General features: G+C 42.5%; 1 protein-coding gene across 1 annotated transcript; it reads left to right on the top strand.

Annotated features, from left to right (window-relative positions):
- Positions 1–27,879, top strand: LOC143316317 (uncharacterized). Its single transcript, XM_076724204.1, has 4 exons — positions 1–916; positions 1,057–1,236; positions 1,602–1,749; positions 27,472–27,879. Exons 1-4 carry the CDS (start codon positions 687–689, stop codon positions 27,877–27,879), a joined length of 966 nt encoding a protein of 321 aa, XP_076580319.1. The 5' UTR covers positions 1–686.
- The last annotated feature ends 68 nt before the right edge of the window (positions 27,880–27,947 follow it).

Raw genomic sequence — 27,947 nt, 5'->3', positions numbered from 1 at the left:
CCTGTGCGTCATATGCACAGTTGTCAAATACCCTGTGCATCATATGCACTGTTAAGACCCTTTGTTGACCCAGACCCTTTGTTGACCTGTGACCTGATGCATGAAAACTTGTTCTCTTTTCTTGTTTTGTTAGACTTCTTCAAACAGTTGTCACAGATGAAGCCTGATGGCCAAATGATGTCATAGTACAGTACACAGACCTGATGCATCCACAGTTTTTATATCATATCATCTTTTGATATTTGACAGTCACTTTCTGCCATGCAGAAAAGACACCAGAAAAGTGAAACAAATTAAGTGTGGAGCTTGGCTAGCCATGCAGGTGCCACGCAGGTGCAATGCATCATGGGTAGAGCTTATGTACAGTTACCTGTGTGTGTACCTCTCCTGGGACCACAGGTACAATTACTAGTCGGTCCAGTCACATTCTCCTGAGGATTTTTCTGCCAGTGACTTTTCTTCTGAGATTTTTGCTACAGCTTTTCAGGCTGACGAAAGGAAAAGGATTATTTGCCGCTGACTTTTCTTCTGTTACTGTCCATTGGACTACACCTATTCAGGACACCGAAAGGAGAAGGATTATTTGCTGCTGGCTTTTCTTCTTCAACTTACATTTGTCCTGCCGCTGTTTGTTGCTTCTTTGTTTGTTGTTTCTTTCTTTCTTCTTTTTTCAGATTAAGAGAAACATGTCCAGGAAGCCCAACAGGCACTATCTCCTTTGCCCGTTGTGCTTGAAGACCAAGGACTTCCTGTCAGTGCATCTGCGCCGAGTCTGCATGAAAGACAGCACGCCAGAAGCCATTGGTGCAGCGGTGGAGAAGGCCAAGAAGGATGTCCATGATCTTCTGGTGTCGGGCAGGGTGTTCCCCTACCTGCTGCTTTGCCAAATTTTGGATGATGCTGATCCACTCAGCAGGTTTGTGGAAGAACTTTTCACTCTTTTTTTTTTTTCCAAACATCACTTCTTGTTTACTCTCTGAAATGTATGAAATTTTTAAATTGTATTGCATATGATTGTCTAAATTATGTTTTTTTTTTTTTTTTTTTAATTCAAAGGCTGACTGAGGAGCTGCAGCGTCGTCACATGGTGGTGACCGGCATCCCTCCACCACTCCCCAATGCCAATGTTATAGCGAGACCATCAACCACACAGACAGCTGAGAGTGCGGCTCCTGAGACTGGCGAGAGTGAGCCGTCTGACAACACTTCTGTCAGCAGTGGCAAGTGCTTTCAATTGTGAGTATCAGCTTCAGCACGTCTCAGTTTGAGTAAATTATCTGTTAATCTCATGCAGGGCTCTCATGTTAACATGTTTAGGCATTTCCAGGAATGCGTTTAATTAATTGTAACTTGGAAATGACTTTATTTTCAAGAAATTACAAACATTGACAACCTCACTCAGTCTGGGAATCATCAGCACCGGTGATGCACTTCTCAGCTTGAGTAAACAAGCTGTTAGTCTCAGGCAGGGCTCTCAGCCTTCTAGTCTTCAGTGTTTCAGGCTTGCAAGATCTGATTAACTGGAGTAATTCCCCATTTTAAAGCTTAGCTTTCCATCTTAGCACACAGTTTTATAACAAAACGCTTTTCCCACATTGCAGTGTCTCGACTGTGCAGTGGACGACCAAAAACAGGAAGCTCATGGCACAGAGGGGACTTTATCAGAGGCACTCTCTGGACTATCCCTTGCTGAAGGACTTTGGCCTGTACCTGGAGAGGGAGCTTTGCAATGAAAATTTTAAACAGGAGGTAAGTACAACCATAAAACACTCTGTATTCATTAAAAATATATATATATATATATATATAAAGTAAAAGAAGATGATTTTGCAAAATAGTCATGATTAGAAGACAATGTAACATGTTTTAACATGTTTTTTAGCATGTTTTGTTGTTAGACCTCTATATTACATTATCTGTCAAGCTTTACATTATCTTTTTTTTTTTTAAAAAAAAGACCCACCTGAAAATGTAATAAATCTCCAATAATGTAATAAGGTATTACGTTATCGGTAAAAATGTCGTTACAATATCAGTCAGAATATTTTATTACATTATTGGTCAAGTTATTACATTATTGGGTTTTATTACATTTTCGATTGAGTTAAGTGCAAATTTTATTACATTTTCAGTAAATTATTACATTATTGGGTGCTACAAGGAGATATACTGGCTCTTTTTCACGGAGCTGGTATGAGAAGACGTCTTGGCTAACTGGATGCAGTGAGGCAGCTGCTTTATTTTGCTTCCCTTGCCTGCTTTTCCAAACCAAGGGAACTGATCAAGCCTGATCAAGCACTTTTGTCTTAAAGCCTAATGGTTTCAGTTATTTTCTTTTTACAAAGTGACAACTTTTTGTTGCTTTGATAGTCTTAAATATGAGGATTTGCTGTGTTTTCATTGTCATTTAAGGTTGTTAATATAAATGTTAGCTAACAGAAGCACTTTGGGCTTTAAGCCTGATGGTTTGATTGTTTTGTTAAACAAAACGTTCAGTGTTTGTTGGTTTCATGTTTATATTTGCTGGGTTTTTTTTCTTTTTTTTATTTGAGTATGTAAATATAAATATGTTGTTCCAAACAATTAGCTGGACAGAAGAAGCACTTGGTACTCTTGGAAGCTGTGAAAATCAATTGTTTCTCTTTTTACTTTTGAAGTAAAAAATATATTTATACATTCTTGGTTTGTTTAATGATGGAAAAGGAGATTTTAAGGGTTTGTGTGGACCAATTATATCTTATCTGGAGCCAAACATATCAAACACTGGGGAGATAAATTCAAATTCACTAACTGGTAACATTCACCTGCATTTAACTGTCTATTTGTAAACATAATATACTTTAATTCTTGTGGTCCGGCGTTGCCAACTCCGCTTTTTGGTTTTGGTAAATTAAGTGCGCCCCCCCAAGACAAAAATTCACCAGCCGCCCCTGGTTGTAGCCCACCTTTTTTGTTTGTTTTCTGCTAAAGCTCATTTTTAGCGCAAAGTTTTCCCCCAATTTTTTTTTTTTTTTTTTTTTTTTTTAGTGTTATTTTGTGTGAAATTTGTGAGCTAAAGTCCTCTTTCAGTGCAGGGTTGTAGCCCTCTTTTTTGTTTCTCTTTTGCTAAAGTGTTATTAGTGATTTTCGAATACTTTATTTAAAACAGAGTTCAACATTACACGTCCTACTGCACAGAGCATCACTCCTTAAATTAAAGATGGTATATGCAGTTTTCAGTCAGCATATGTGAATTGTGTTTTTAACCTCTTCAACAAGGGCAGTATCTTATACAATGAACAAAAAACAACAAACTATGAATTCTGTGTTCATTTTAAATGGAGTTTAACTTATATTTTACCGCTGTGGCTCTTACAACATTGGCATCATGGTGCTGAGTGAACCATGTACGCAGCTTACTGTATAGCGGTCTCTTTACATTTAACAAGTAAAAATAAAATAGTTGTAATTGTAGCTCATGGTTAAACAAATTTTTAGTGTTAGGAGTTTGTATACAGATGTTGGGTCTTTTGCCAGACTTATACTGAGATATTGAACTGGCAGACCAACATTGTCTTTGCACACATAGCACCAATTCACATGTTAAGTTATCTCATTGCACTTCACATTAAAGAAGTTGCAATGATTTAATCATTTTATGTATTTTTGCAAAAGACAGATCGGTAACACTTTCTATGAAGACCACATCTATAGTGCATTATGAGCGCATTCATAGTGAATTATAATGCTCATCATAAGAAATCATAATGCATTATGACTACACTCATAATGCTTTATGCTGCACTATATCAACAGTTATGAATAACTATAAATCTAGCTTATAATGACTTAGAAATCCAAGGGTCTTATGAGTGACAGGTTATAATCTACACCATAGGTTCGACAACAGGATGAAATCAATCAATAGAAAGCTGGGGAGACTATAAGTGAAAAAAAAAGTGTCAAGAAATGAAGAGTTAACAAAGACCCAACCAGAACCACTGCTCATCTGAACACTAAAATGTGCAGTACAGTCATTGGAAAACTGCAAATGTATTGTACAAACTTGGATTATAACAATTAAATTCAGTGAAGTTTGAGTCAGAAAACTCCAATAATTTCCAGGTGTTGGAGAGTTCTACTGCATATTTGTGAAATTGGATAAAAACTTTAGTGTCTCCAGAAGGAGCTGTGTTAAGTCTGATAAATGTCCTCAGGTGATGTCACTTGAGTCAGCATTGGTTGAAGACAGTGAGTTTCAAAGTGAAAAAGTTCAGGTGGGGTCACTCTGTTGTCAGCTCAGTGTGATTCACAGGACGTTATTTCCTTGTTAAAAGAGTATTAAAAGACCAGGAAAGTCACAGAAACAAGCCTTATGTGATACCTCAGCTATCAATATCAGACTGATGATGTGAAGTGCTTGTCGGCTTGTGGCCCCCCCCCACCCCGGCACATGCCACGTTGGGAGAAGAGCAAAGTCTGAACTCAAGTGCTCCAGAAACACAGGCTTGTTTGGACCGTTTCCATTTCGTCCACCTCCGAAAGAGAAAAGAAAAAGAAAGAAAAATTCAAACAAGTGGTTCTAAAAACCCCTGAAACAAACTGAGCCGACTGAGGATCTGAAAGAGTCGCAGGGATGCAATGTTGTCCGCCAGCTGCGTGTGTGTCCTCCTCATCGCTGCGTTCCTCCGCCAAGTGAGCGGTTTGGAGACTGTTACAGGCCTGAATGGAGAAACGCTCGAGATCCCGTGAATCATTGGAGCCATGAAAGCAGAAGACAGGGAGAAAATAATAATTTGGGTTTAGAATTTTTTTTTTAATTCTTTTTTTTCTTAATTTTTTTCTAAAAAGTTCATTTTCCTTTTATAGAGTAAAAACATGAAAAAAACTATGAGTCATGAGTTACGCCCATGACCATGAATGGACCGTAGTACGCTGTGGGAAAAGAAGTGGCTGTTCCCGTAAGCGTACTGAATATTACACCAGAACACTTTTTTTTTTTTTTTTTTTTAAGAAGAAGAAGAATCAGAGGGACAATCCCCTTTATTTGTCACACAGATACATGCATCATGCTCACACACGCCATGCACTGGTGAAATTTGACTTCCGCCTTTAACCCATCCTGGTCGTCCTTCCTCCGTGGCAGACCAGGAGTGGTGGGCTGCCATCTAACCAGCGCCCGGGGACCCAGTTCCTTGTGTCACCATTGGTCAGGTGGTGATCTTCTTGCATGTTTTTAGTGGGGGTATATTTTACAGAGGATACCCCAGGTGAACATGCAAACTCCACACAGAAAGGCCTTTTTCCTCAAGCAGCAGGCACGGTGGAAGACACACCCCCGGTGCCCGCAGCGAAAATCGAACCCGGGACCTTCTTGCTGTGAGGCGACAGTGTTGCCACCGTGCCACCTGCCACTTATCCGCTTTGACAGCCATTGCTCTTTATTGTTCACTCATTCGTTGTTGTGTTGTTGTTTACTGTCATGTTTTAAATAATCATTTTTGCTACAAAGGACAACGCCTTGAAGTCTTGTTAACATAAGACTGACATAGAAAGGGTCACAAAAAAGTGAAAAACACAAAGGCACTGTCTTTTCTTCAACTCATTTATTTGAGAAACGAAAGGTTTGAACATTGAAAAGCTGCTGCAGGAAAAGGGCAGACATAAAATACTGCATGTGAAACATTCCTTAATGATATATGGATAACTGTGATCACCAGACATGAGGATGAACAAATCATTTAAACAGCTACAAGAACAAACAAACAAATAAAGGGGGGCAGGTGCCACGGAATGCATTTCATTCTAGCAGAGGCTCGTCCAAACTATTCCCAAAAAGGGCCGTGTGGCTGCAGGTTTTTTCCTCCGACCGATCAAGAGCACGCAGTCTGACCAATCAGCTGTCTGAAGACTGGGATCAGCTGATGAAATGAGTCAAGTCTGTTGTGCTGCTGCTCAGCTCGAAAGAAAAACACTTTACTTCTGCTAACAATAGTCGTTCCATTGATTCCATTGATTGCATTTCCATTGGATTTGAGGTCAAAATCACTGCTTTTTAATGGTTTGTAAGTGTAGGACTAATGGTCGTTGTTACTTCCTAAGGTGGGTGCAATGGCTTGTTTTGTCCACTAGATGGAGACGAGTGACTACAGACACAACAGTTTATCTGTGTTGAAGTCTGGGACCCACTGCTAAAGAACAATGAGATACTCCTTTAACACCTAGAGCTTTGACCTTTGTCCCTGTCTGTCTGTCTGTCTGTCTGTCTGTCTGTCTGTCTGTCTGTCCATGTCAGTGTGATCCATTAGTCCTGTGCTTTTGTTCATTGCAGCATATTTGAATAGAGCAGCCTATGAAACACTAATGTTGGACAGAGCAGAGTAGGTGTTGGATACATTCTATATGTAACCGGCAGGTTAGGTCTGCCCCACCACCGCTGTGTTCGAACAGTAACATCCCCGCTTCTTAAGGTCACGCACCTGCAGCGAGGCTCCTAATCAGCACCATTATAGCCGGGGAGCCAGAGTCTCAAAAGCTCAATAAAATGGGTTGAACCTGACATGGTCTGCCATACTTTTTATTTGTGTTTTTTCTGTTAACTCGGACCCTCAGAAACAATAATTGGAGGGTCTGCTCTGCCGGAAGTATCACGAAAAAAAATTGTGGTCATTTTAGTGTATGCACCCTTTATTTTTTATCGGAAAAATCCTCCTCAAATCCTCAGTGGGTTGGGTAGGCTATCAATAAATGCATTCCAGATACACAGAACACATGTGCTTACAACATCCACTGAAAAAATAACTCTTAAAACACATTTCTACATGATTTTGCATCAATTTCATGCAAAAAATGTGTCACGATTCGGCTCTGGTGTCTCTGTTTTGTCCTGAACTGACGGTTTTTCTTTCCTCTCTCTCTGTCAGCAGGCGGAGCTCGAGAGAGAGACGGGTCTGATCGCTCCAGGTGCGAGTTTATTAGACACACCTGCGCCTCATCGGCTCATCAACCGGCTTCTTAAGCCAGCTCCAGTTTGACCCCTGTGCCAGACTATTGTCTATGCTCTCGCCATACGAGTTCTGCACCTGTTGCTGTCTCTTGTCTGTCTCTCGAGCCTCCAGTGATTGTGATTTTTGCTGTTAGCCTCTAGTGAGTTTCCTCATAAACACTTTTAGTTACCATCTCCTGAGTGAGTTTTTCGCCCTTGTGGTGTTTTTGCGTTTTTTCCTAAGTTGGTACCTTTTCCCGCTGTGGTGTTTTTGAGTTTTCTTTTTTGGACTGATTTTGTGTTTTTCCAATAAACTCCCTTGTAACGACTCTGCATCTGGGTCCAGACTCTCCCTGTTCACACGTGACAAAATGTAGGCGTTTTTTTCACTTTTTTTCTCCAATATTTTCATCTTTACTTCACTGGCAATCAACTATTCCCCCAAGTTATGATATCAGTCAATGTGCCACTCTTTTCACCAAACATTATACTCATTCCACAGAAAAAATAACAAACCTGCTGTAACAAGGAAACAGGCAGACTTGCAGTGCAGGATCCTCCATGGAATCGTGGCAGTGAACTTCATCTCTGTGGTCACTGCTGCCGTAGAGGACACGTCCCCTCGGTGTTTCACTGCTTCTCAGAGTGCACTCGTCTTACGGCTCTGTTTGTGCTGCTGGAGGCCGTTTTTAGCGGATGTGGAGAAAGTTTTTGGGCAGCAGGTTTTTATCTTTGGTTTCAAGTACACTCACCAACAAAAGAACAAATGTCAGTTACTGAACGTTGTCTTCGGACAGGCTAAGATGGCGGTATGTGAGAGTATATGACGAGAAAGGTGGAGGAAGCCTTGAATGTTGATGTGGTTCCTGTGTTTTCGAGAATGGTGAAGTCCAGACTGCTGAGTTCAGCTTTTACAGAGCTGCTCAGGACCTGGACAGTTTCCAGGTGGTGTGAGGTTATGGGGGGACAGAGGGACAAATCATCACGAATAAAGACTTTATCCAGAGAACAAAAAGATGAATAAACTTAATAAATCTCTCTCTCTCTCTCTCTCTCTCTCTCTCTCTCTCTCTCTCTCTCTCTCTCGCTCTCTCTTTCCTGCTGCTGCGTCCGTGTGGTGCTGTTACGCTGCTTCCTGTCTGAACTTTACTTTCACTTTCTGCCTTCGGTGTGTCGCAGTTTGTTTTCTCCTCTGAAGCTCCAGCTGAAGGTAAAGTAACTCGTTTCAGGTGTTTTTTAGTCAAGCTGTCGTTAGCTTAGCTTCAGCACAAATGGCATCGATCTGCAGCTCCGTCCATCGTTTCTACAAACTCTGAGTTTAATTGTGAACTCTGGACGAAGGAGCTGAAAGCAGCTCCGTTAAAAACATCGGCCATGTTGTGTGGATGTTTGTGAGTGTAAACGCTGGAATAAGAGCAGAAGCAGAGCGAGTTGATCCTCAATAGTTGATGTGGAGACAGCAGGAAGGAGCATTCAGAGGGCTGTGAGGAGCTGAAACCTTTTATTTCTCAATTCAATCTGTAACTGTGAGCTGTCAGAGCTCTGAACTCTCCTCCAACAGCAACGAGTGTCGCTGCTTTTTCTCACTTTGTGCTTCAATGTGATCAAGAATCAATAAAAGATTCCTCTTTTAATATGACCTGAGAGGGCTTGATTGAGACAGGCTTTTATTTTGAAAGGATCTCTCAGTGGGGGAAAGTAACTAGTTTACTCAAGTACTGTTAATAAGTACAGTCTGGAAGTACTTGTACTGTACTTGAATATTTCTGCTATTTTAAATTTCTCCTGTGTAAATATTTGACTCTCTCCTTCACTTATCGGTGATCGAGGATCATTCAGGCATAAAGAAACTTTCAGTCATGTTGAATTTACTGAATATTCCACAAACTGAAGCTTCCTGTCAGATTCAGTCAGTGTGTGTCAGTGGATGTCAGCGGTCGTCCAGGCATCAAGTGTGTGTTCACTTCACTGCAGCTTCATGGCGCCATCTAGTGGACTGATAGAAGTACAGCAGCTCGGCCTCACACTGCTGTCTGACTGCATTCAGCTGGCACTGATATGAAAGACGAGATAACAGCCAATCAGAGGAGGAGCAGCTGATATTTGGACAGGAGAAACCATGAAAGGATGATTTCAGCTGATGTGCACATGAATGATTTGTGTTTCCTCTTCAGATCAAAGTGTGTGTGAGCTGACGTGAGTTCAGCAGCATGAATCGGTGTGAGGACAGAGAGGAGGGAGTCCGTCCCTCTAAAACCAGTCTGTGTGGGGACGATGACGGCCAGACCGAAGCTCAGAGGTGAGACCAGGATCTCTGACTGTCCAGGACTCGTCTCCATGTCAGAGCACTCGAATCTCTCCACCATCATTATTCACACTCAAAGCTCTGTGTGTGTTGTGTTGAAGGCCAGAGCAGCAGGACCCACCAGACTCTGCTGGACCTGGACCTGGACCTGGACCTGGACCTGGACCTGGACCTGTACCTGTACCTGGACCTGGTTCTGGACCCAGCTGTGTGTCCTTCAAGAGTGACAAGTCAATGGATCGCCACATTTATTTTAAACAGCAACATGTCTCTGACAGACAGTAAGTTGTTCTCAGTATTAAACTCGTGATGGACAATTTGACCTGAAATGTCCATATGTCCTCCTCATGTTGTCCATTGCTGTTGTTTGTCCTCATTAAATCCAGTCTGACCAGTTGTCCTTCCAATGTTCAAGTTGTCCTAGAATGATGATGAAGGTTAGAGCTAGATTAGCGTTAAAGGACATTTGTCCAGTCTGTCCCTAAACAGCACTGACATGTCCACATGTGGACGCTGAAAGCTGAGGATAATATGAGGCTTCAGCACAAATCCAGTGGGGACCTTCCGAAGTCTCTTGACCATCAAACTTCCTCTTTGAATGTTGGACTAAAATGCTTCAGCGACCATCGTCTCTAAATAACAGTCAGGATATTTGTGCTGAGTCTCGTGATGCAAACGTTAGAAAACAGACCAACAGAGTCGGTGCTGATGGACTCCACAGTTTAGTTTGTTGTCTGTCAATCACAGTAAAATCTGCTCAGAAATCAGTCCGTTGAGTCCTGCTTTGGTCCAAGATTTGATGGACAAATGAAGCGATGATCCACAGACTGAAATCATTCAGCATCATGTTTGATTGAACTTTGGTGTGTTGATCCTTTTCTTGTTGATAGAAGCTGCTGGAGAAACTAGCAGCTGAGTCTGAAGAAGAAAAAGTCCATTTCCATCCCTGGTGGTCTTCCTCTGTGTCTGACAGGATCTATGGGAGACCAGTTTCTGATGGACCTGGACCTGAACCCAGCTGTGTGTCCTTGAAGAGTGAATGGTCGATGGGTCGCCTCCTTGATTTTAAAGGAGATCGACCGTCTGCTGCAAAGAGGTAAACTGTTAATAACATCAAAATATTAAAGATTCTTGTTTGAACTGTTATTTATCCAGAGAAGTTTTTTAAACCAGTTTGTTTATTTTCAGCATCGTTCTTCTTCTCATTTGTTTATATCCTCACATGTGGAAGCTGCCCAGTATAACCAGTCTTCAACTCTTGACTCCAGTTGAACATTTCCTCCACACACACCTTCTGACTGATGACTGCATGAGTATAAAACAGTGACCTGATTGAGGCTAACAGATGCTAACGAAGGCTAACCCTGATTCCACTGAGTTCCTCCATCAGATCAACATGTTGTGGTTTTCAGTCATGTGACAACACAAACACAAACATGTCAGTGATAACAGCTGGACTGAGATCAGCTGCTGTGAAACACAGAATGAAGCAACACAGAGTCTGAGGAAACACACAGTCTGTTTGTGATTGATGCTGCTGATGTATTCACAAAGTCAAGAACGACACTGACGGCGGCATCATGGCGCCTCACATCAGGCTGGAGTTGTGCCTCTGTGAAGACGTCTGATGCAGAGAAGGGTGTTATGGGTAACTAAAGGCTGCAGGAGCTCAGAGAGGAGACAAAGCTCAAATATGTGTTGTGGTTCCAACAAGTGGACAAGAGCAAATACATGTTGTCCAAGAATAAAAGAAAGAGCCAGAACAACTTCTATGAGCAACAGCTGCACCTGTTTCCTTCATGTAGTCCAGAGAAGAACGTTCCAGCTTTCATTTGAAACACAGCTGGATGTGAAATCACCCTCAGCTTTGCTTTGATCCAGTATTCTCTGCTTCTCTCTTTTCGCATGTTTCACTCACTTTATTGTGACTCACTGCTAATTTGTGCTGGACAGGTAGCATCCAGTTAGCTTGTGTGAGCTGTGTGATGCTGTCCACAGTATTATAGGGGTCAATGAGAACTGGAGGGACTCAACCAGACAAGCTGGTGAACCAACAGTAAAGTGAAAGCTGCACAGAAATGCAGACTGGACTGTTGATTCACGGTGGGATCAGCAGTACGAGCAAAACTTTAATGTCAGTGGAAACCATCTGATTCAATGTTGGAATCAACACTTCAGCTCAAAGGACCTTCAGCTGGTGTTTGTCTCTGTGTGGACGGACGTGATGTGAGCTAATTCTTCATGATTCCTCCACAGAATCCACCAGGAGAGCTCAGAGGTTCCCAGTGGTCAGTCTGCCCAGCAGCATCAAACTTACCTGGATACCTCCATATTTATGGTCTGTACATGTACAACAGCTGCTTTCACATCTGTTCTGTTCACAATAATCTCCAAGCTGCACTTTTTAGACCAGTGGACCGTCAGTCTGTCCAACATGGATCTGATGTTTGTTTCCATGATTTCAGTTTGTGTCATTCATATCATCTTCTGTTCCAGCTGCTGGAGGAGAACATTGTCTCTTTTGTGAGGAACGAGCTGAAGAAGATCAAGACGGTTCTGAGTTCAGATGACCCAGAATGCTTAGAGAGTCAGGGGGAGGATGAGGATGACGATGCAGAGCAGAGGAGGCGCAGCAGAGAGGCATTTCTGAAGATCACACAGCACTTCCTGAGGAGAATGAAGGAGGAGGAGCTGGCTGAGTGTCTGCAGAGCAGTAAGAGGATTTCTCTAAAGGTTTAACTGTTGGATCAGTGGAACATTCACTGATGTCTCAACAGATGGACCAAAATATGTTCAGACAAGGACATTAAAATCTCATCTGAACTTTATCAATCACTTATTGATTTATTTGTTGTGTCTTCATTCAGAACTTTTTGCTCCAGTTTGTCGGCGTAAACTTAAATCTAACCAGAAGGAGAAGTTCCAGTGTGTGTTTGAGGGGATCGCTAAAGCAGGAAAGCGGACCCTCCTGAATCAGATCTACACAGAGCTCTTCATCACAGAGGGAGGGACTGTACAGGTCAATGATGAACATGAGGTCAGACAGATTGAAACAGCATCCAGGAAACCACACGGACCAGAAACCACAATCAGACAAGAAGACATCTTTAAACCCTCACCTGGACGAGATGAACCAATCAGAACAGTGATGACAAAGGGAGTGGCTGGCATTGGGAAGACGGTCTTAACACAGAAGTTCACTCGGGACTGGGCTGAAGACAAAGCCCACCAGGACATACAGTTCATGTTTCTGTTCACTTTCAGAGAGCTGAATGTGCTGAGAGAGAAAAAGTTCAGCTTGGTGGAACTTGTTCATCACTTCTTTCCTGAAACCAAAGAAGCAGGAATCTGCAGGTTTGACGAGTTCAGGGTTTTGTTCATCCTTGACGGTCTGGATGAGTGTCGACTTCCTCTGGACTTCCACAACAATGAGATCCTGACTGATGTTACAGAGTCCACCTCAGTGGATGTGCTGCTGACAAACCTCATCAGGAGGAAACTGCTTCCCTCTGCTCGCCTCTGGATAACCACACGACCTGCAGCAGCCAGTCAGATCCCTCCTGAGTGTGTTGACATGGTGACAGAGGTCAGAGGGTTCACTGATGAACAGAAGGAGGAGTACTTCAGGAAGAGGTTCAGAGACAAGGAGCAGGCCAACAGAATCATCTCCCACATCAAGACATCACGAAGCCTCCACATCATGTGCCACATCCCGGTCTTCTGCTGGATCACTGCTACAGTTCTGGAGGATGTGATGAAGACCAGAGAGGCAGGAGAGCTGCCCAAGACCCTGACTCAGATGTACATCCATTTCCTGGTGGTTCAGTCCAAAGTGAAGAACATCAAGTATGATGGAGGAGCTGAGTCAGATCCTCAGTGGACTCCAGAGAGCAGGAAGATGATTGAGTCTCTGGCAAAACTGGCTTTTGAGCAGCTGCAGAAAGGAAACCTGATCTTCTACGAATCAGACCTGACAGAGTGTGGTATCAATATCAGAGCAGCCTCAGTGTACTCAGGAGTGTTCACACAGATCTTCAAAGAGGAGAGAGGACTGTACCAGGACAAGGTGTTCTGCTTCGTCCATCTGAGTGTTCAGGAGTTTCTGGCTGCTCTTCATGTCCATCTGACCTTCATCAAATCTCGAGTCAATCTGCTGTCAGAAGAACAAACAACCTGGTGGGCTAAACAATTTAGAAATGAACTAACACATCTCCACCAGAGTGCTGTGGACAAGGCCTTACAGAGTCCAAATGGACACCTGGTCTTGTTCCTCCGATTCCTCCTGGGTCTGTCACTGAAGACCAATCAGACTCTCCTACGAGGCCTGCTGACACAGACAGGAAGTGGCTCAAAAAACAATCAGGGAACAGTCAAGTACATCAAGAAGAAGATTGAAGAGACACCTTCTGCAGAGAAAAGCATCAATCTGTTCCACTGTCTGAATGAACTGAACGATCGTTCTCTGGTGGATCAGATCCAACAGTCCTTGAGTTCAGGAAGTCTCTCCACAGATAAACTGTCTCCTGCTCAGTGGTCAGCTCTGGTCTTTATCTTACTGTCATCAGAAAAAGATCTGGATGTGGTTGACCTGAAGAAATTCTCTGCTTCAGAGGCGGCTCTTCTGAGGCTGCTGCCAGTGGTCAAAGCCTCCAACAAAGCTCTGTAAGTAGAATTTAGTAATTTATAAATGCTCTGTCCTTGAACAAGAGAAAAATGAATAACTTCCTGTTGTCTTCCTGTGTCTCTTCAGACTGAGTGGCTGTAACCTCTCAGAGAGAAGCTGTGAAGTCCTGTCCTCAGTCCTCAGATCTCAGTCCTCCAGCCTGAGAGAGTTGGACCTCAGTAACAACAACCTGCAGGATTCAGGAGTGAAGCTGCTGTCTGCTGGACTGGAGAGTCCACACTGTGCACTGGAAACTCTCAGGTCAGATCAAGTTACTGTTTGTGTTGACAAGCATAGAGACTGTATCATGTGTTGCTCTGGAGGATGAACTATGATGTAAGTTTGACAAAACAGCTTTCTTTGTTCACTGAGGTTTCCTTCATGAGCCTCTGTGCAGATTCCAAAAGAAGAGATGTTTGGTTCATCAAAACTGTTCCTGTAAATAAGACAAGAGAGACATGCTGACAGAAAGCTACGAGCCGATGATAAATACCAATAAACTCATCAGTTGTTCTATTAGCTGCAGTACCAGCAGTGTCAAATGACACTGACAGTAAATCAGGACCAAACATTAAACCAGAATCCAAAGTGGTCTCTAGATTCTGTACCTTCATCATTCTTTTAGTGTGTTGAAGATCTGCTGTGTCAGATTTAAAGTGTTTATGTGACCTGAAGCAAACAGAGACAAAATGATTGATTACCAGCTAAATGCAAGAAGGTTCCTGTGGCTGAAAACAACATGAAGCATCAGGTTTGTTCTGCTGTGGTCACACGGCTTTGAACGTCTGGCTCAGCAGGTCTGCAGACAGAACGTATTCCCTCAGCTGAGAGTCTGGATCCTCATAGAGAAAACCATCAGGAGAAGAATTAAAGTTCAGTCTGAAACTGTGAACAGAACCTCGTCTGGAGCAGGTCGTGTGTGCAGTATCAGTTACCACAGAGATCTAACCAGGTTAAGAGAGAGACGCCTTCATAACACTGAAAACTGTTCTCGGCTCAACAGACCTGCTGACCATTGATCTCTGTTTGGAGTTCAGCCCTCTGGTTGTGTTTTTCTCTTGTTTGCTTTGTAAAACAAACAGCCGGCGGTGCTCATACAGTGGATTGTGAGTTGTAGTTTTCCCGGGAAACACACCGACCTCTTTGGCTGTCACAGGCCGTGTCACTCTCCGGCCTGAGTGGGTAATCCTTACCACAACCAATCCTCAGATCAGGCAGTGATCGTCCCTCCCACCTGGCCTGGTGCTGCTCCACCCTTTGCTGACGGAGTGTCTCTAGGCTGGACAGAGTGGACAGGCCAGAGTCTAGGGCACCACCTGCCACCGGCTGCCCCTCCACACACACCGAGCCTGGAGAAATCACTGACACGGTAGGGCAGGGTTTGTTTGAGCAGAGAGAGAGGACTCATCAGGGAAGATGGCGACTGCAGGGTCCATCCAATGGCTGGACAGACTGCTGTTGGCAGGTGCTGGTCCAGTCTCAGAGCTGGGTCTGGGTCCAGCTCGCCAGGGAATGAAGCAAAGTGGTGCTTGATGTGTGTGGCCATCAGGAGGGATTGTGACAGCCTCAACCACAGACACAACCAGAGCTCCACAGAACACAGCCTCTATGGCTGACTCAAACTGTTCCTCTGAATATATCACACAACTCTGAGCTTTCAGTCAGTGGAACAGCAGCACAGCTGTGTTCTTACAGACATGAGGACAATGAATGGACGCCTGCGTGGACTGAGAGATGCTCAGTGAATTATTTCCTACCAGCTCAGTGAACTTGTAGCTTCAAACTTCAGTGTCACTCACAAAGATAGGAAATTTGTGTTTCAGTCTCTCAGACTCTGAAACTTCACTGCTGAAAATATCTGAAGTATATTCAGATTATCTGTTTGCACAAAACCTTTTCAAACATGGAAAAATATTTCTACAGCTAAACTTTCATTTGTGAGATTTTTTAAATCAAACTCACACATTCAGATTCATGCATACTATTTTTTCACATGCACACAAAAGATGATGTTCGACTGAAGGCTGTGAGATTATTTCTGAACATCATTTCACAAAAACTCAAAATATCAACGAGCCTCATTTTCTCCCAGATTCATTTTTTATATCATGTGACGTTGGTTTCTGGATGTCTGTTTGTTCCTGATTCAGTGATGATTTATTGTCACATCTACAACATGTTTATGATGGAACAGCAAAGATTTGAACACATGCTGAGAAGAGACTCAACATTTTAAAATAAATGTTCTTTTTCTTTTTCTTCTTCTTCTTCTTCTTCTTCTTCTTCTTCTTCTTCAGACTGAGTGGCTGTAACCTCTCAGAGAGAAGCTGTAAAGTTCTGTCCTCAGTCCTCAGATCCCAGTCCTCCAGTCTGAGAGAGCTGGACCTGAGTAAGAACAACCTGAAAGATTCAGGAGTGAAGCTGCTGTCTGCTGGATTGGAGAGTCCACACTGTGCACTGGAAACTCTCAGGTCAGATCAAGTTACTGTTTGTGTTGACAGATTTAAGTTAGTTCTGTACATTTAGAGATTCATTTAATTTAAACAGTCTCTCTCATGTCAGAATTTCAATTTTTTAGTCTTTTTTTTATTTTCAGATCTCTGACAGATTGATGATTTTGAGTTTGTGAAATGATGATCAGAAATAATTTCCCAGTCTGCAGTTATAGATCATCTTTTCTGTGCATGTCAGAAAAATGTGTGCACGTGTCTGAATGTGTGAATTAAGGGAAAAAAATCCCTCAAATTCACGTTTGCAGATGTGTCATGAAGCTTTGTAGCTGTAGAAATATTTTGCGTATCTGTAATTGAAATCTGTGCAGGAATATTTTCCACAGTGAGGATTCACAAAGTGCAGCATGGGTCATTACACCTGATGAATTGACTATTGATCAGAGTGCTGAGTCATGAGAAACATGAATTCTGAAAGACTATGAGTCAGCAGTTTGAGTCCAGCACAGAGGCTGTCTCATGTGAAGCTCAGTGGGATGAAGGACAAAACAAATTGGACCAAGTCAGGCTTCCTCTGTGTGAGCTGCCTCAACTAAACATGAACTCCAGGCAGAGATAACGGCATCACGACGGTGGTTATCAGCTTCCTTTGTTAACTCAGGTTTCCTTCATCAGGCTCTGTGCACGTTCCCATAAAAAGAGACTTTTGCTTCATCATTTGACTCTTTGTCACCACAAAAAGGACCAATCATGTCCGCCCTCCTTCAGTCCAGAGGAACAGGTTGTTATAATGGAGAGCTTTGGAGAATGTAAAAAATAAAAGAAGAAAATCAAGACTGTTGCTGCACATAAGACGAGAGAGGAATGCTGGCAGAAAACTGCTGATCCTTGAAATCATTCACTTCATATATTAGTTTCAGCACTCAGTCACTCTCAGAGCCTCCTGTTTATTTCTAACTGCACATTTGAGAGTTTGAAACTTTAAATGTCATCCAGCAGGTTTAAACATGACACTCAGGAACTGGATTCAGGTCTGACACTGTCCCCTCATGAAGGACACATGACTGTGTTCTTACAGACGTGAAGACAATGAATGAACATCTCCAACATGTTTACGATGGAACAGCTAAGATTTGAACACATGCTGAGAAGAGACTCAACATTTTAAAATAAATGTTCTTTTTCTTCTTCCTCTTCTTCAGACTGAGTGGCTGTAACCTCTCAGAGAGAAGCTGTGAAGTTCTGTCCTCAGTCCTCAGATCTCAGTCCTCCAGTCTGAGAGAGCTGGACCTCAGTAACAGCAACCTGCAGGATTCAGGAGTGAAGCTGCTGTCTGCTGGACTGGAGAGTCCACACTGTGCACTGGAAACTCTCAGGTCAGATCAAGTTACTGTTTGTGTTGACAAGAATAGAGGCTGTATCATGTGTAGCTCTGGAGGATGAACTACGATGTAAGTTTGACAAAACAGCTTTCTTTGTTCACTGAGGTTTCCTTCATCAGCCTCTGTGCAGATTCCAAAAGAAGAGATATTTGGTTCATCAAAATGTTCCTGCAAATAAGACAAGAGAGACATGCTGACAGAAAGCTACGAGCCGATGATAAATACCAATAAACTCATCAGTTGTTCTATTAGCTGCAGTACCAGCAGTGTCAAATGAAACTGACAGTAAATCAGGACCAAACATTAAACCAGAATCCAAAGCGGTCTCTAGATTCTGTACCTTCATCATTCTTTTAGTGTGTTGAAGATCTGCTGAGTCAGATTTAAAGTGTTAATATGACCTGAAGCAAACAGAGACAAAATGATTGATTACCAGCTAAATGCAAGAAGGTTCCTGTGGCTGAAAACAACATGAAGCATCAGGTTTGTTCTGCTGTGGTCACACGGCTTTGAACGTCTGGCTCAGCAGGTCTGCAGACAGAACGCATTCCCTCAGCTGAGAGTCTGGATCCTCATATAGAAAACCATCAGGAGAAGAATTAAAGTTCAGTCTGAAACTGTGAACAGAACCTCGTCTGGAGCAGGTCAGGTGTGGGCAGGGTTTGTTTTGACCAGAGAGAGAGGACTCATCAGGGAAGATGGCGACTGCAGGGTCCATCCAATGGCTGGACAGACTGCTGTTGGCAGGTGCTGGTCCAGTCTCAGAGCTGGGTCTGGGTCCAGCTCGCCAGGGAATGAAGCAAAGTGGTGCTTGATGTGTGTGGCCATCAGGAGGGATTGTGACAGCCTCAACCACAGACACAACCAGAGCTCCACAGAACACAGCCTCTATGGCTGACTCAAACTGTTCCTCTGAATATATCACACAACTCTGAGCTTTCAGTCAGTGGAACAGCAGCACAGCTGTGTTCTTACAGACATGAGGACAATGAATGGACGCCTGCGTGGACTGAGAGACGCTCAGTGAATTATTTCCTACCAGCTCAGTGAACTTGTAGCTTCAAACTTCAGTGTCACTCACAAAGATAGGAAATTTGTGTTTCAGTCTCTCAGACTCTGAAACTTCACTGCTGAAAATATCTGAAGTATATTCAGATTATCTGTTTGCACAAAACCTTTTCAAACATGGAAAAATATTTCTACAGCTAAACTTTCATTTGTGAGATTTTTTCAATCAAACTCACACATTCAGATTCGTTCATACTATTTTTTCACATGCACACAAAAGACGATGGTCGACTGAAGGCTGTGAAATTATTTCTGAACATCATTTCACAAAAACTCAAAATATCAATGAGCCTCATTTTCTCCCAGATTCATTTTTTATATCATATGATGTTGGTTTCTGGATGTTTATTTGTGATTCAGTGATGATTTATTGTGACATCTACAACATGTTTATAATGGAACAGCAAAGATTTGAACACATGCTGAGAAGAGACTCAACATTTGAAAATAATAAATTAAATAAAAATAATAAATTTAAAATAAATGTTCTTTTTCTTCTTCTTCTTCAGACTGAGTGGCTGTAACCTCTCAGAGAGAAGCTGTGAAGTTCTCTCCTCAGTCCTCAGATCCCAGTCCTCCAGTCTGAGAGAGCTGGACCTGAGTAACAACAACCTGCAGGATTCAGGAGTGAAGCTGCTGTCTGCTGGACTGGAGAGTCCACACTGTGCACTAGAAACTCTCAGGTCAGATCAAGTTACACAAAAATATAGCTGAAAATATCTGAAGTCTATTCAGATTATCTGCTTGCACAAAACCTTTTCAAACATGGAAAAATATTTCTACAGCTAAACTTTCATTTGTGAGATTTTTTAAATCAAAATCACACATTCAGATTCGTGCATACTAATTTTTCACATGCACACAAAAGATGATGTTCGACTGAAGGCTATGAAATTATTTCTGATCATTTCACAAAAACTCAAAATATCAATAAGCCTCATTTTCTCCCAGATTTTTTGTAAAAGCGTTGGCATCTTTCTTTAACCCCAGAAGTCCACACATTTGACACATAAATATATTGATTTGCAGATTTTTTCTCTCAATGTTCCTTTTATCAATTAAGTCTGGCTGAGATGGAAATCATCATTTCTGTGTTTTTGTCATATGACTTTGATTAGTGGACATCACTTTATTCCTGATTCAGCCATAATTAATTATCACAAAGGTGTCGCTGAGGACCTCAGGAAGTGAAGTGTCGAGTGTGAAGTCGTTGACCTCAAACACAGAAACTGTTGAGAATTATTATGTGTTGTAAATCCTCCCACATGATGCTGCTCAGCCTATCAGATCTCTGCGTTTTGAGAGCAATGATTTGACGGACACAGCAGGACCCTCAGATGATCTTCCATGTGTGTTGTTCTGTGTGTTTTCAGGCTGTCAGGCTGTCTGATCACAGAGGAAGGCTGTGCTTCTCTGGCCTCAGCTCTGAGATCCAACCCCTCCCATCTGAGAGAGCTGGACCTGAGCTGCAATCATCCAGGAGACTCAGGAGTGAAGCTGCTGTCTGCTGGACTGGAGGATCCTCACTGCAGGCTGGACACTCTCAGGTATGAAGAGGCTGCTGCAGCCACAGTCAGTCAGTGTGAAAGAGGAGGAAGAGCTGGAAACATGTTGTCTGTCTTTTTGGTTGATGGTGGATGTGAGTGAGACATGAACAATCACACATGTAGGAAACCTTTGTCCTTTGATCACAACATAAACACTGGTTGAACATGAAAAGGACATATTTGTGTTGGAGGTCTCAAGGAGAACATCTCCAGGAACAAACATGATAATGACCTGTTGGTCATAATTGATGCAGTTTGGACAGATCTCTGCATGGAAAAAGAACTGTCTGTCAGTTTGACAAATGTCCTTTTTGTCCTCTAAAGACATCAAAACAAGCTTCCAATAAGTCCAAAGCAGTTCTATTTAGTTCAAACTGCTGGAACCTGACAACCACAGGACAGAGCAGGACTTTTGAGATGCTACATTCAAGTGTTTTTCTCAAAATGTTGGACTGTTCCTTCATCAGTGGAGAACAATTGGACTGAACATGGTCTTCACAGCAAACATGGCTTGTAAATATTTCCATGTGCAAACATCAAGTGGCTCTTCTTGTTCTGGTGAACTTCAGTAAGTTTGATTTCCACACAACAGAGTCATGATGACTTGTCTCAGATATTGAATTTATTGACAGTATTCACACCCAACCTAATCAATGATTAAAGCTCTGTTGGTTTGTTCAGTGAAGACAAAGTCAGACTGATTATTGATCATCACAGGTGGGAGAGCGAGAGAGCGATCAATGAGTGAAGCAGCTTAGAATAGAAGTCAGCAACAGATTGAAATGAGGAAATGAGCTGATGAAGGCAGATTTAATGATGAGAGAGAATCAGTGTTGCTGTCAGTGTCTGAGCAGAGCTGAAGAGGTTTAGGGGCAGCAGGGAGAAGCAGGCCGGATCAACATGTTGTGTTTGTGTGTATGAGAGTGATGTAACGTCCATGTTTGCATGCTGAAAGAGGAGGTGCTGCTCTGACCCCCCTCCTCCTTTCAGGGTGGAGCCTGCTGGAGTCCGATGGTTGAGACCAGGTCTGAGGAAGTGTAAGTGTGTCTTTAATTTGACTGATGAAAACAAAGCAGAGCACATTCAGCCATCTTCAAACTGTGACATCACTCATTCGCATCTCTGATGTCATCATCAAACTGTCCATCAATCAACAGATGATGGATCAATAACTGCAGCTGTTTTCTTCTTCTTCTCTCCATCAGATTCCTGTGAACTCAAACTGGACACAAACACAGTGAACAGAAGGATCAAACTGTCTGACAACAACAGGACGATGACGTATGTGGAGGAGGATCAGTCATATCCTGATCATCCAGACAGGTTTGACCGGTGGCCTCAGCTGCTGTGTGGAACTGGTCTGACTGGTCGCTGTTACTGGGAGGTTGAGTATAGAGGAAGAGTTCATGTATCAGTGAGTTACAGAAGAATCAGAAGGAAAGGAGACAGTGAAGAGTGTTTGTTTGGAGAGAATGATCAGTCCTGGAGTCTGTGCTGCTCTGATGGTCTTTACTCTGTCCGTCACAATAAGAGAATAACATCCATCTCCTCCTCCTCCTCCTCATCTGTCTCTGACAGAGTAGGAGTGTATGTGGACTGTCCTGCTGGCACTCTGTCCTTCTACAGAGTCTCCTCTGACTCACTGATCCACCTCCACACCTTCAACACCACATTCACTGAACCTCTTTATCCTGGCTTTGGGTTCAGGTTCTGGTCCCGGTTTGGTTCCTCAGTGTCTCTGTGTCCTCTGTAGGAGGGAGAGTCTCCTCCTGTTAGAGAAACACTGCTGAACAGATCAGTTGAGTCTGTGCAGGATCTCAGTCACATCAGTCTTTCAGGTTATTGGAATAAATTGATCAATGAACTTTGTTGAAAATGATTGAAAAGATTCCTCATTTACTTTGTGAACTTCTTCCACTTCCAGTCCTTTAAAGATGGAAGCTGTGATCATTAAACTGTCGAAACGCTGTTGACTTGAACCTTCAGCTGTGTGTTGATTTCAATTCTGGATCTTGTTCCAATCAAAGCTGAATGTTGCTGTGAGTGTTTGTTGTGTCTCTCAGATCAGGACTAGAGGTCCACCGATACGGTTTTTTCAGGGCTGATACAGATTATTAGAAATCAAGGAGACCGATAACCGTTAAAATATCAGATATCACCTTGATTGTTTCACTTCATGTTGTGTTTTCATGGTTCATTTTACTCAACAACATCGAGCTGAACCGAGAATCAAGTGAGCACAAACTAATTCCTGATGGCTGATAACACTTGAACTGTTTGTTGACGTATTAAGACATGAGGAAGGAGACAGCAACCTTCAAAATCCAAGACAAGTGACCACAGCGAGAGCAGCACAGGTTTCCCTCAACACCAGAGACAACCTGAGGGACGTGGACCTCGTTAGCAGACGTCCACTTCATTCAAACAACTTTATTACCACCAACAAGTCTTCAGTTTGACCAGCAGAGGTTTTGGTGTCTGGTAACATGTTGTGATACTGTTTGTGACTCAAACTTTGATTTGGAGTCAAGTTTCATCTTCGAAAGCAGAAAAACAAGTTTGGAAATCATTGTTAAACAAATCTGTCAAAGACTTTTAGAAAAGTCTTCAAACTTCAACGGTACATGAGAAACAACTGAAAAAAAGGAAACTTTTTTTTTATACTTTATTGTGTCAGTACAGTATACGACATTCCTACAATACACATCCTGTTATTTAAATAACTTGACACAATATTTAGTTTTTTGTTATCTTTCACCCGTGTGGCACAGTCAAACATAACCTTTCATAACTTAAAACACATATACACAAATACCCCAAAAGTAAGCAAAAAAATAAATAAATAAATAAAAAATAACATTACCCAGCAAAAAATACGCACGCAATTACAACAAATACAACAGAAATATAAATGTGCACATAAACGGTAAGTAGTTTTTTCCTTTTTTTTTTTTTTTAGGCTTCATCTCTACTGTATGCAGAGGATATATCTAGTTACATCTTTTTTCCAACAACTTTTCTTTCGTATTAATTCTATAAGTTACCCTCTCCATCCTATAAATATTCTCTACAGTCTCTAGCCATTTATTTACTTTGGGGGCTTCCAACTTTTTCCAGATTCTTGTTATTTGTTTGAGTGCTGTAATTCTCAGAATCAAGTGTGTTTATTAAATTGGCCCAATTTCCCAAACATCTGTTCTATTATTTGTATGACTTCTGACCAATAAATTTCTATTTTTTTACATGTAAAGAATATGTGAGTGTGGTCCACTTTGTCTTCCCCGCATTTCCTCCAGCAGCTAGAATTATTCTGTGTATATTTGCTTAACATCACTGGTGTTCTAAAATATTTGATTCATTTGTCCAGTTATATTTTTCAAATTATCGTTTTGATTGGCCTTTATCATATGTCTCAGAATGGGACGGAGATCTCCAAGAGATGTAATTTGGACTTTTTCCTTCAAATAGTTTCTCACTTGCAAATATCTGTAAAAGTGATTCTTGTTTAAACCATATCTATTTACTGTATTTTCAAAAGAATCCATTGCTTCTTCCTTGTACATTTGACAGAATCTTGTGAGGCCCTTACTCTCCCATTTTTTAAAAACATCATCAATACTATTTGGAATAAAATCTGGATCCCAGGCTATCTCTCTTAAACAAGTGATTTCCTGTTCCTTAACTCTGGTTATTTTACATATTCTTCTCCAGATTTTAAATGTGTTATGTACAGAATAACTTTGTGTTTTAATCTGTGCTTTTTTCCAAACTGACAAAATCAAAGTACTGAGTGATTCAGCCAAATTAAACTCAATGAGTTTCCATTTGGGTCTCATCTCATTATTCATCCATATTAAAGTTGGTTTCACCTGTGCTGAGTAATAGTAGTGTAATGGGAATTCTTATTATTCATCTTCTCTGTACTTAATCGTAAGTATTCACTGTCTTAAAGACAAATGAACAACCATATCATATGATTAGGTGCGTCCGTGTGTCATAATCTGCTGACCATGTTATTATGCACTGATTAAGTGAACCTTGTGTCCTGATTGTACAACACATTATGACGTGTAGTCATCCTGTCTACAAAGATAATATATTGTATATAATCTATCAACTTCTTCTGCTCCGGGCTCTTTCTTGTCATCTCACACTCGAGACAACAAGAAGGGAGTCTGTCTGCAGGCGTCAGAATAAACTCACAGAAAGACAACGAAAATTGGCAGAACAGTAGTTTTCGCTCCGTGGCTTTCGGTAGGGCGTCCTTAGCCTGTTTGTGGATTTCAAAAAGCACAGAGGACAGGTTTGCACAATAACGTAACATTTCATCTTCGCACTGGCTGGTATGAGGGAGTTGCCTCTTAACCGGTCCAATCCCTGTATTCATTGGCCGTGCAAAGAGGATTTCAAATGGGCTGAGGCCGTTCCTGCTTCTGACCCTAGCTCTCATGTGCATCAAAACAATCGGTAGTGCTTTTGTCCAAGTTAAACCAGTTTCATCACAGCATTTAGCTAACTTGCCTTTCAATGTACCATTCTCTCTTTCAACAGCCCCCCCGCTTGCTGGGTGATAGGCACAATGTTGCCTCATGTCAATACCAAAATACTCACCCACGCTCTTCAGGGCTGTGCTCACGAAAGGTGTACCATTGTCAGATGAGATCTTACCTGGAATTCCCCATCTGGGAATTATTTCTCTGATTAAAGCTTTTGCTACTGCTGCTGAATCCTGTTTAGAAGTGGGAAAAGCCTCCACCCACTTGGAAAACATGTCAACAAAAACCAAACAGTATTTCTTTCCCTCGCTAGGTGTTAGCTCAATGAAGTCCATTTGTAAGTGATCAAAAGGTTTTTGTGGTGGTGGATGAGCACTCTGTTGTATCTGGATGCCTCTGCCTGCATTGTTAGTAGCACAGATCACACAACTTTGACAAAAATTTTGGGAGAAGTTAGAGAAACCCTTTGTGAACCAATATCTCTGTATTTCACTCATCATACCCCCTTTTGACACATGATCTCTTCTATGTGTCAACTTAGCATAATGAGGAAACAAATATTTAGGCAAACATGGTTTATCATTTGGCCCGTACCACACTTTGTTAGAAAAAGAGCAGCCTGCTTTTTTCCAAGCCAGCTTCATGGCCGGCTCTGGCCTGCAGGTCCTGCAAATCAGCTGTGGGTGTCAATGGTGAGTCAACAATGGCAAGACATTGCATGTTGTTTTTAGTGTTATCTAGCTGTGCTGCTGCCTTTGCTGCAGCATCCGCTCTGGCGTTCCCCTGTGAAACAAAATCATCATTGTTTGTGTGCGCTTGGCATTTGCAGATAGCGACCTGTTTTGGAAGGAGGACAGCATCGAGAAGTGCAGCAGCCATGGTGTGATAGGCAATGGGTTTGCCCGTGGAAGTTAAAAAATCCCTGTTGGCCCAAAGATGGCCAAAATTATGTACCACTCCCCATGCATATCTGCTGTCAGTATATATGTTAACTGTTTTATCAGAAGCAAGTTTGCATGCTTCTGTCAGTGCAACCAATTCTGCGGCTTGTGCAGAATAATTTGAGGGGAGTGGCTGTGCAACAATTGTGTCATGTAGTGTTGTAATAGCAAAGCCTGCTTGGTTTTTACCGATTGTTGAGTTTCTCGAGGCTGAACCGTCCACAAACAGTTCTAGGTCAGCATTCTGTAAAGGTGTGTCCTGCAGATCGGGCCTGGGAGAACAGGTTTCATTCATGACCGCCACGCAGTCGTGTGGTTGTCCATCATCTGGTGTAGGGAGAAAAGTTGCAGGGTTAAGAACATTGCATCTTTTAACAGTGATGTTAGGCATGTCAAGCAGAATCGTGTTATATCTGAGCCACCTTGCTGTTGACAGTTGAGAAGTTTTCTGTTCAAGCAAAATCATTGAAACAGCATGTGGTACCAGTAGAGTGAGATCAGCATAGCCTACAATGTCACGTGATGCTATCACAGCTTTTTCAGCAGCTGCCACAACTCTAAGGCATGTAAGAAGGACCATTGCTCAGTGGTCCCAAATCCTCTTTTCAGATGAAAGTACATTTTGCATTTCATTTGGAAATCGAGGTCCCAGAGTCTGGAGGAAGAGTGGAGAGGCACAGAATCCAAGTGGCCAAGTCCAGTGTGAAATAAATCAACATACTTTTCACAAGTTGGACTTTTTTTGTTATAAATCCTTTTTTTGGATTGATCTCATGAAATATTCTAATATGTTGGGATGCTGGATTTTTGATTTTCATGAGTTGTAAGCCATAATTATCCAAATTAAAACAAGACAGGCTATAAATATTTCAGTCTATGTGTAATAAATCTAAAATATGTGAGGTTTTCACTGTTTGAATTAAATGACAGGAAAACATGAACTTTTCCATGATATTTCAATTTTTGAGATCCAGGTTCTGTGCAGTGACATTGCGAGTGTTCTGAAAATTAATGGAGCTCTGAGTGCCCCTTTCAGTGTTCAGAGGGGGGGTCAGACAGGGCTGCTCTTTGTCCGGCATGCTCTACTCATTAGCCATCGAGCCTCTGCTTCAGACACTGAGACGTGATCTGAGTGGTGTTCGTTTAGCTGACTGTGACGTCTCTCTAAACTGTTAGCATTCGCAGACGATGTCATCATCCTGGTCAACACGCAGAGAGACATCGATACGTGAATACAGTCAACCTGTTCACTTCCGTATCATCAGCCAAAGCAAACTGGGGGAAGAGTGAGACGGTCATGGTGGGGGACAGGCTGGGAGATCGGTTCAGGCTAGCTGGAGGATTAGTCTGGAAGAAAGGGGGGGCTAAAGTATCTGGGAGTCTTTCTGGGAAGCAACATGTTTTTACAGAAAAACTGGGACGAAGTTTTAGAGAAGGTCAAAGGTCGGCTAATGAAGTGGAAGTGGATTTTACCCAAAATGTCTTAAAGAGGCCATGTTCTGGTAATTAACAATCTGGTGTCTTCTGCTCTGTGGCATCGGTTGGCCTGTGTTGGTCCTCCAGCTTCTCTTTTATCACAAATTCAGAGAATTTTAGTAGATTTCTTTTGGGACAGGTTGCACTGGGTCCCTCAGAGTGTCCTGTTCCTTCCTAAGGAGGAAGGTGGACAGGGTTTAGTCCATCTGGCCAGCAGGGGAGCTGCTTTTCGACTCCAGTACATCCAGAGACTGCTCACTGGGCCTATGGACCTGGTGTGGAGAGCAGCATCCTGTTGCATCCTGAAGCAGTGTGGTGGTCTGGGACTGGGCCTGCCTCTGTTTGTGATGGACTCCAGCAAGCTGAACACCTCACCTCTGCCAGCCTTCTACAGAAGTGTTTTTACAGCGTGGTCTCTCCCGCGAAAGCAGAGGCAGGAGCAGGCCGACTCTCTGTGCTGGCTCCTGCAAGAACTTGTGCTGCATGGAGGACGATTGGACAGTCCCAGCAGGGGTGGACCAACTCTGCACAGAGCACTTCACACTGCAGGAGATTCCACTCTGAGCCAGGTGGTGGAGGTGACCTGACCTGGGTTGGACGACCCTGCTGCACTGGCTTCTCGTCAGACTGTTCACTGGTTTTAAAAACTGTTCTG

The sequence above is a fragment of the Chaetodon auriga genome, chromosome 23, assembly GCF_051107435.1.
Source record: "Chaetodon auriga isolate fChaAug3 chromosome 23, fChaAug3.hap1, whole genome shotgun sequence".
Taxonomy (NCBI): Eukaryota; Metazoa; Chordata; class Actinopteri; order Chaetodontiformes; family Chaetodontidae; genus Chaetodon; species Chaetodon auriga.
This window is presented reverse-complemented; position numbering and strand designations above follow the sequence as displayed.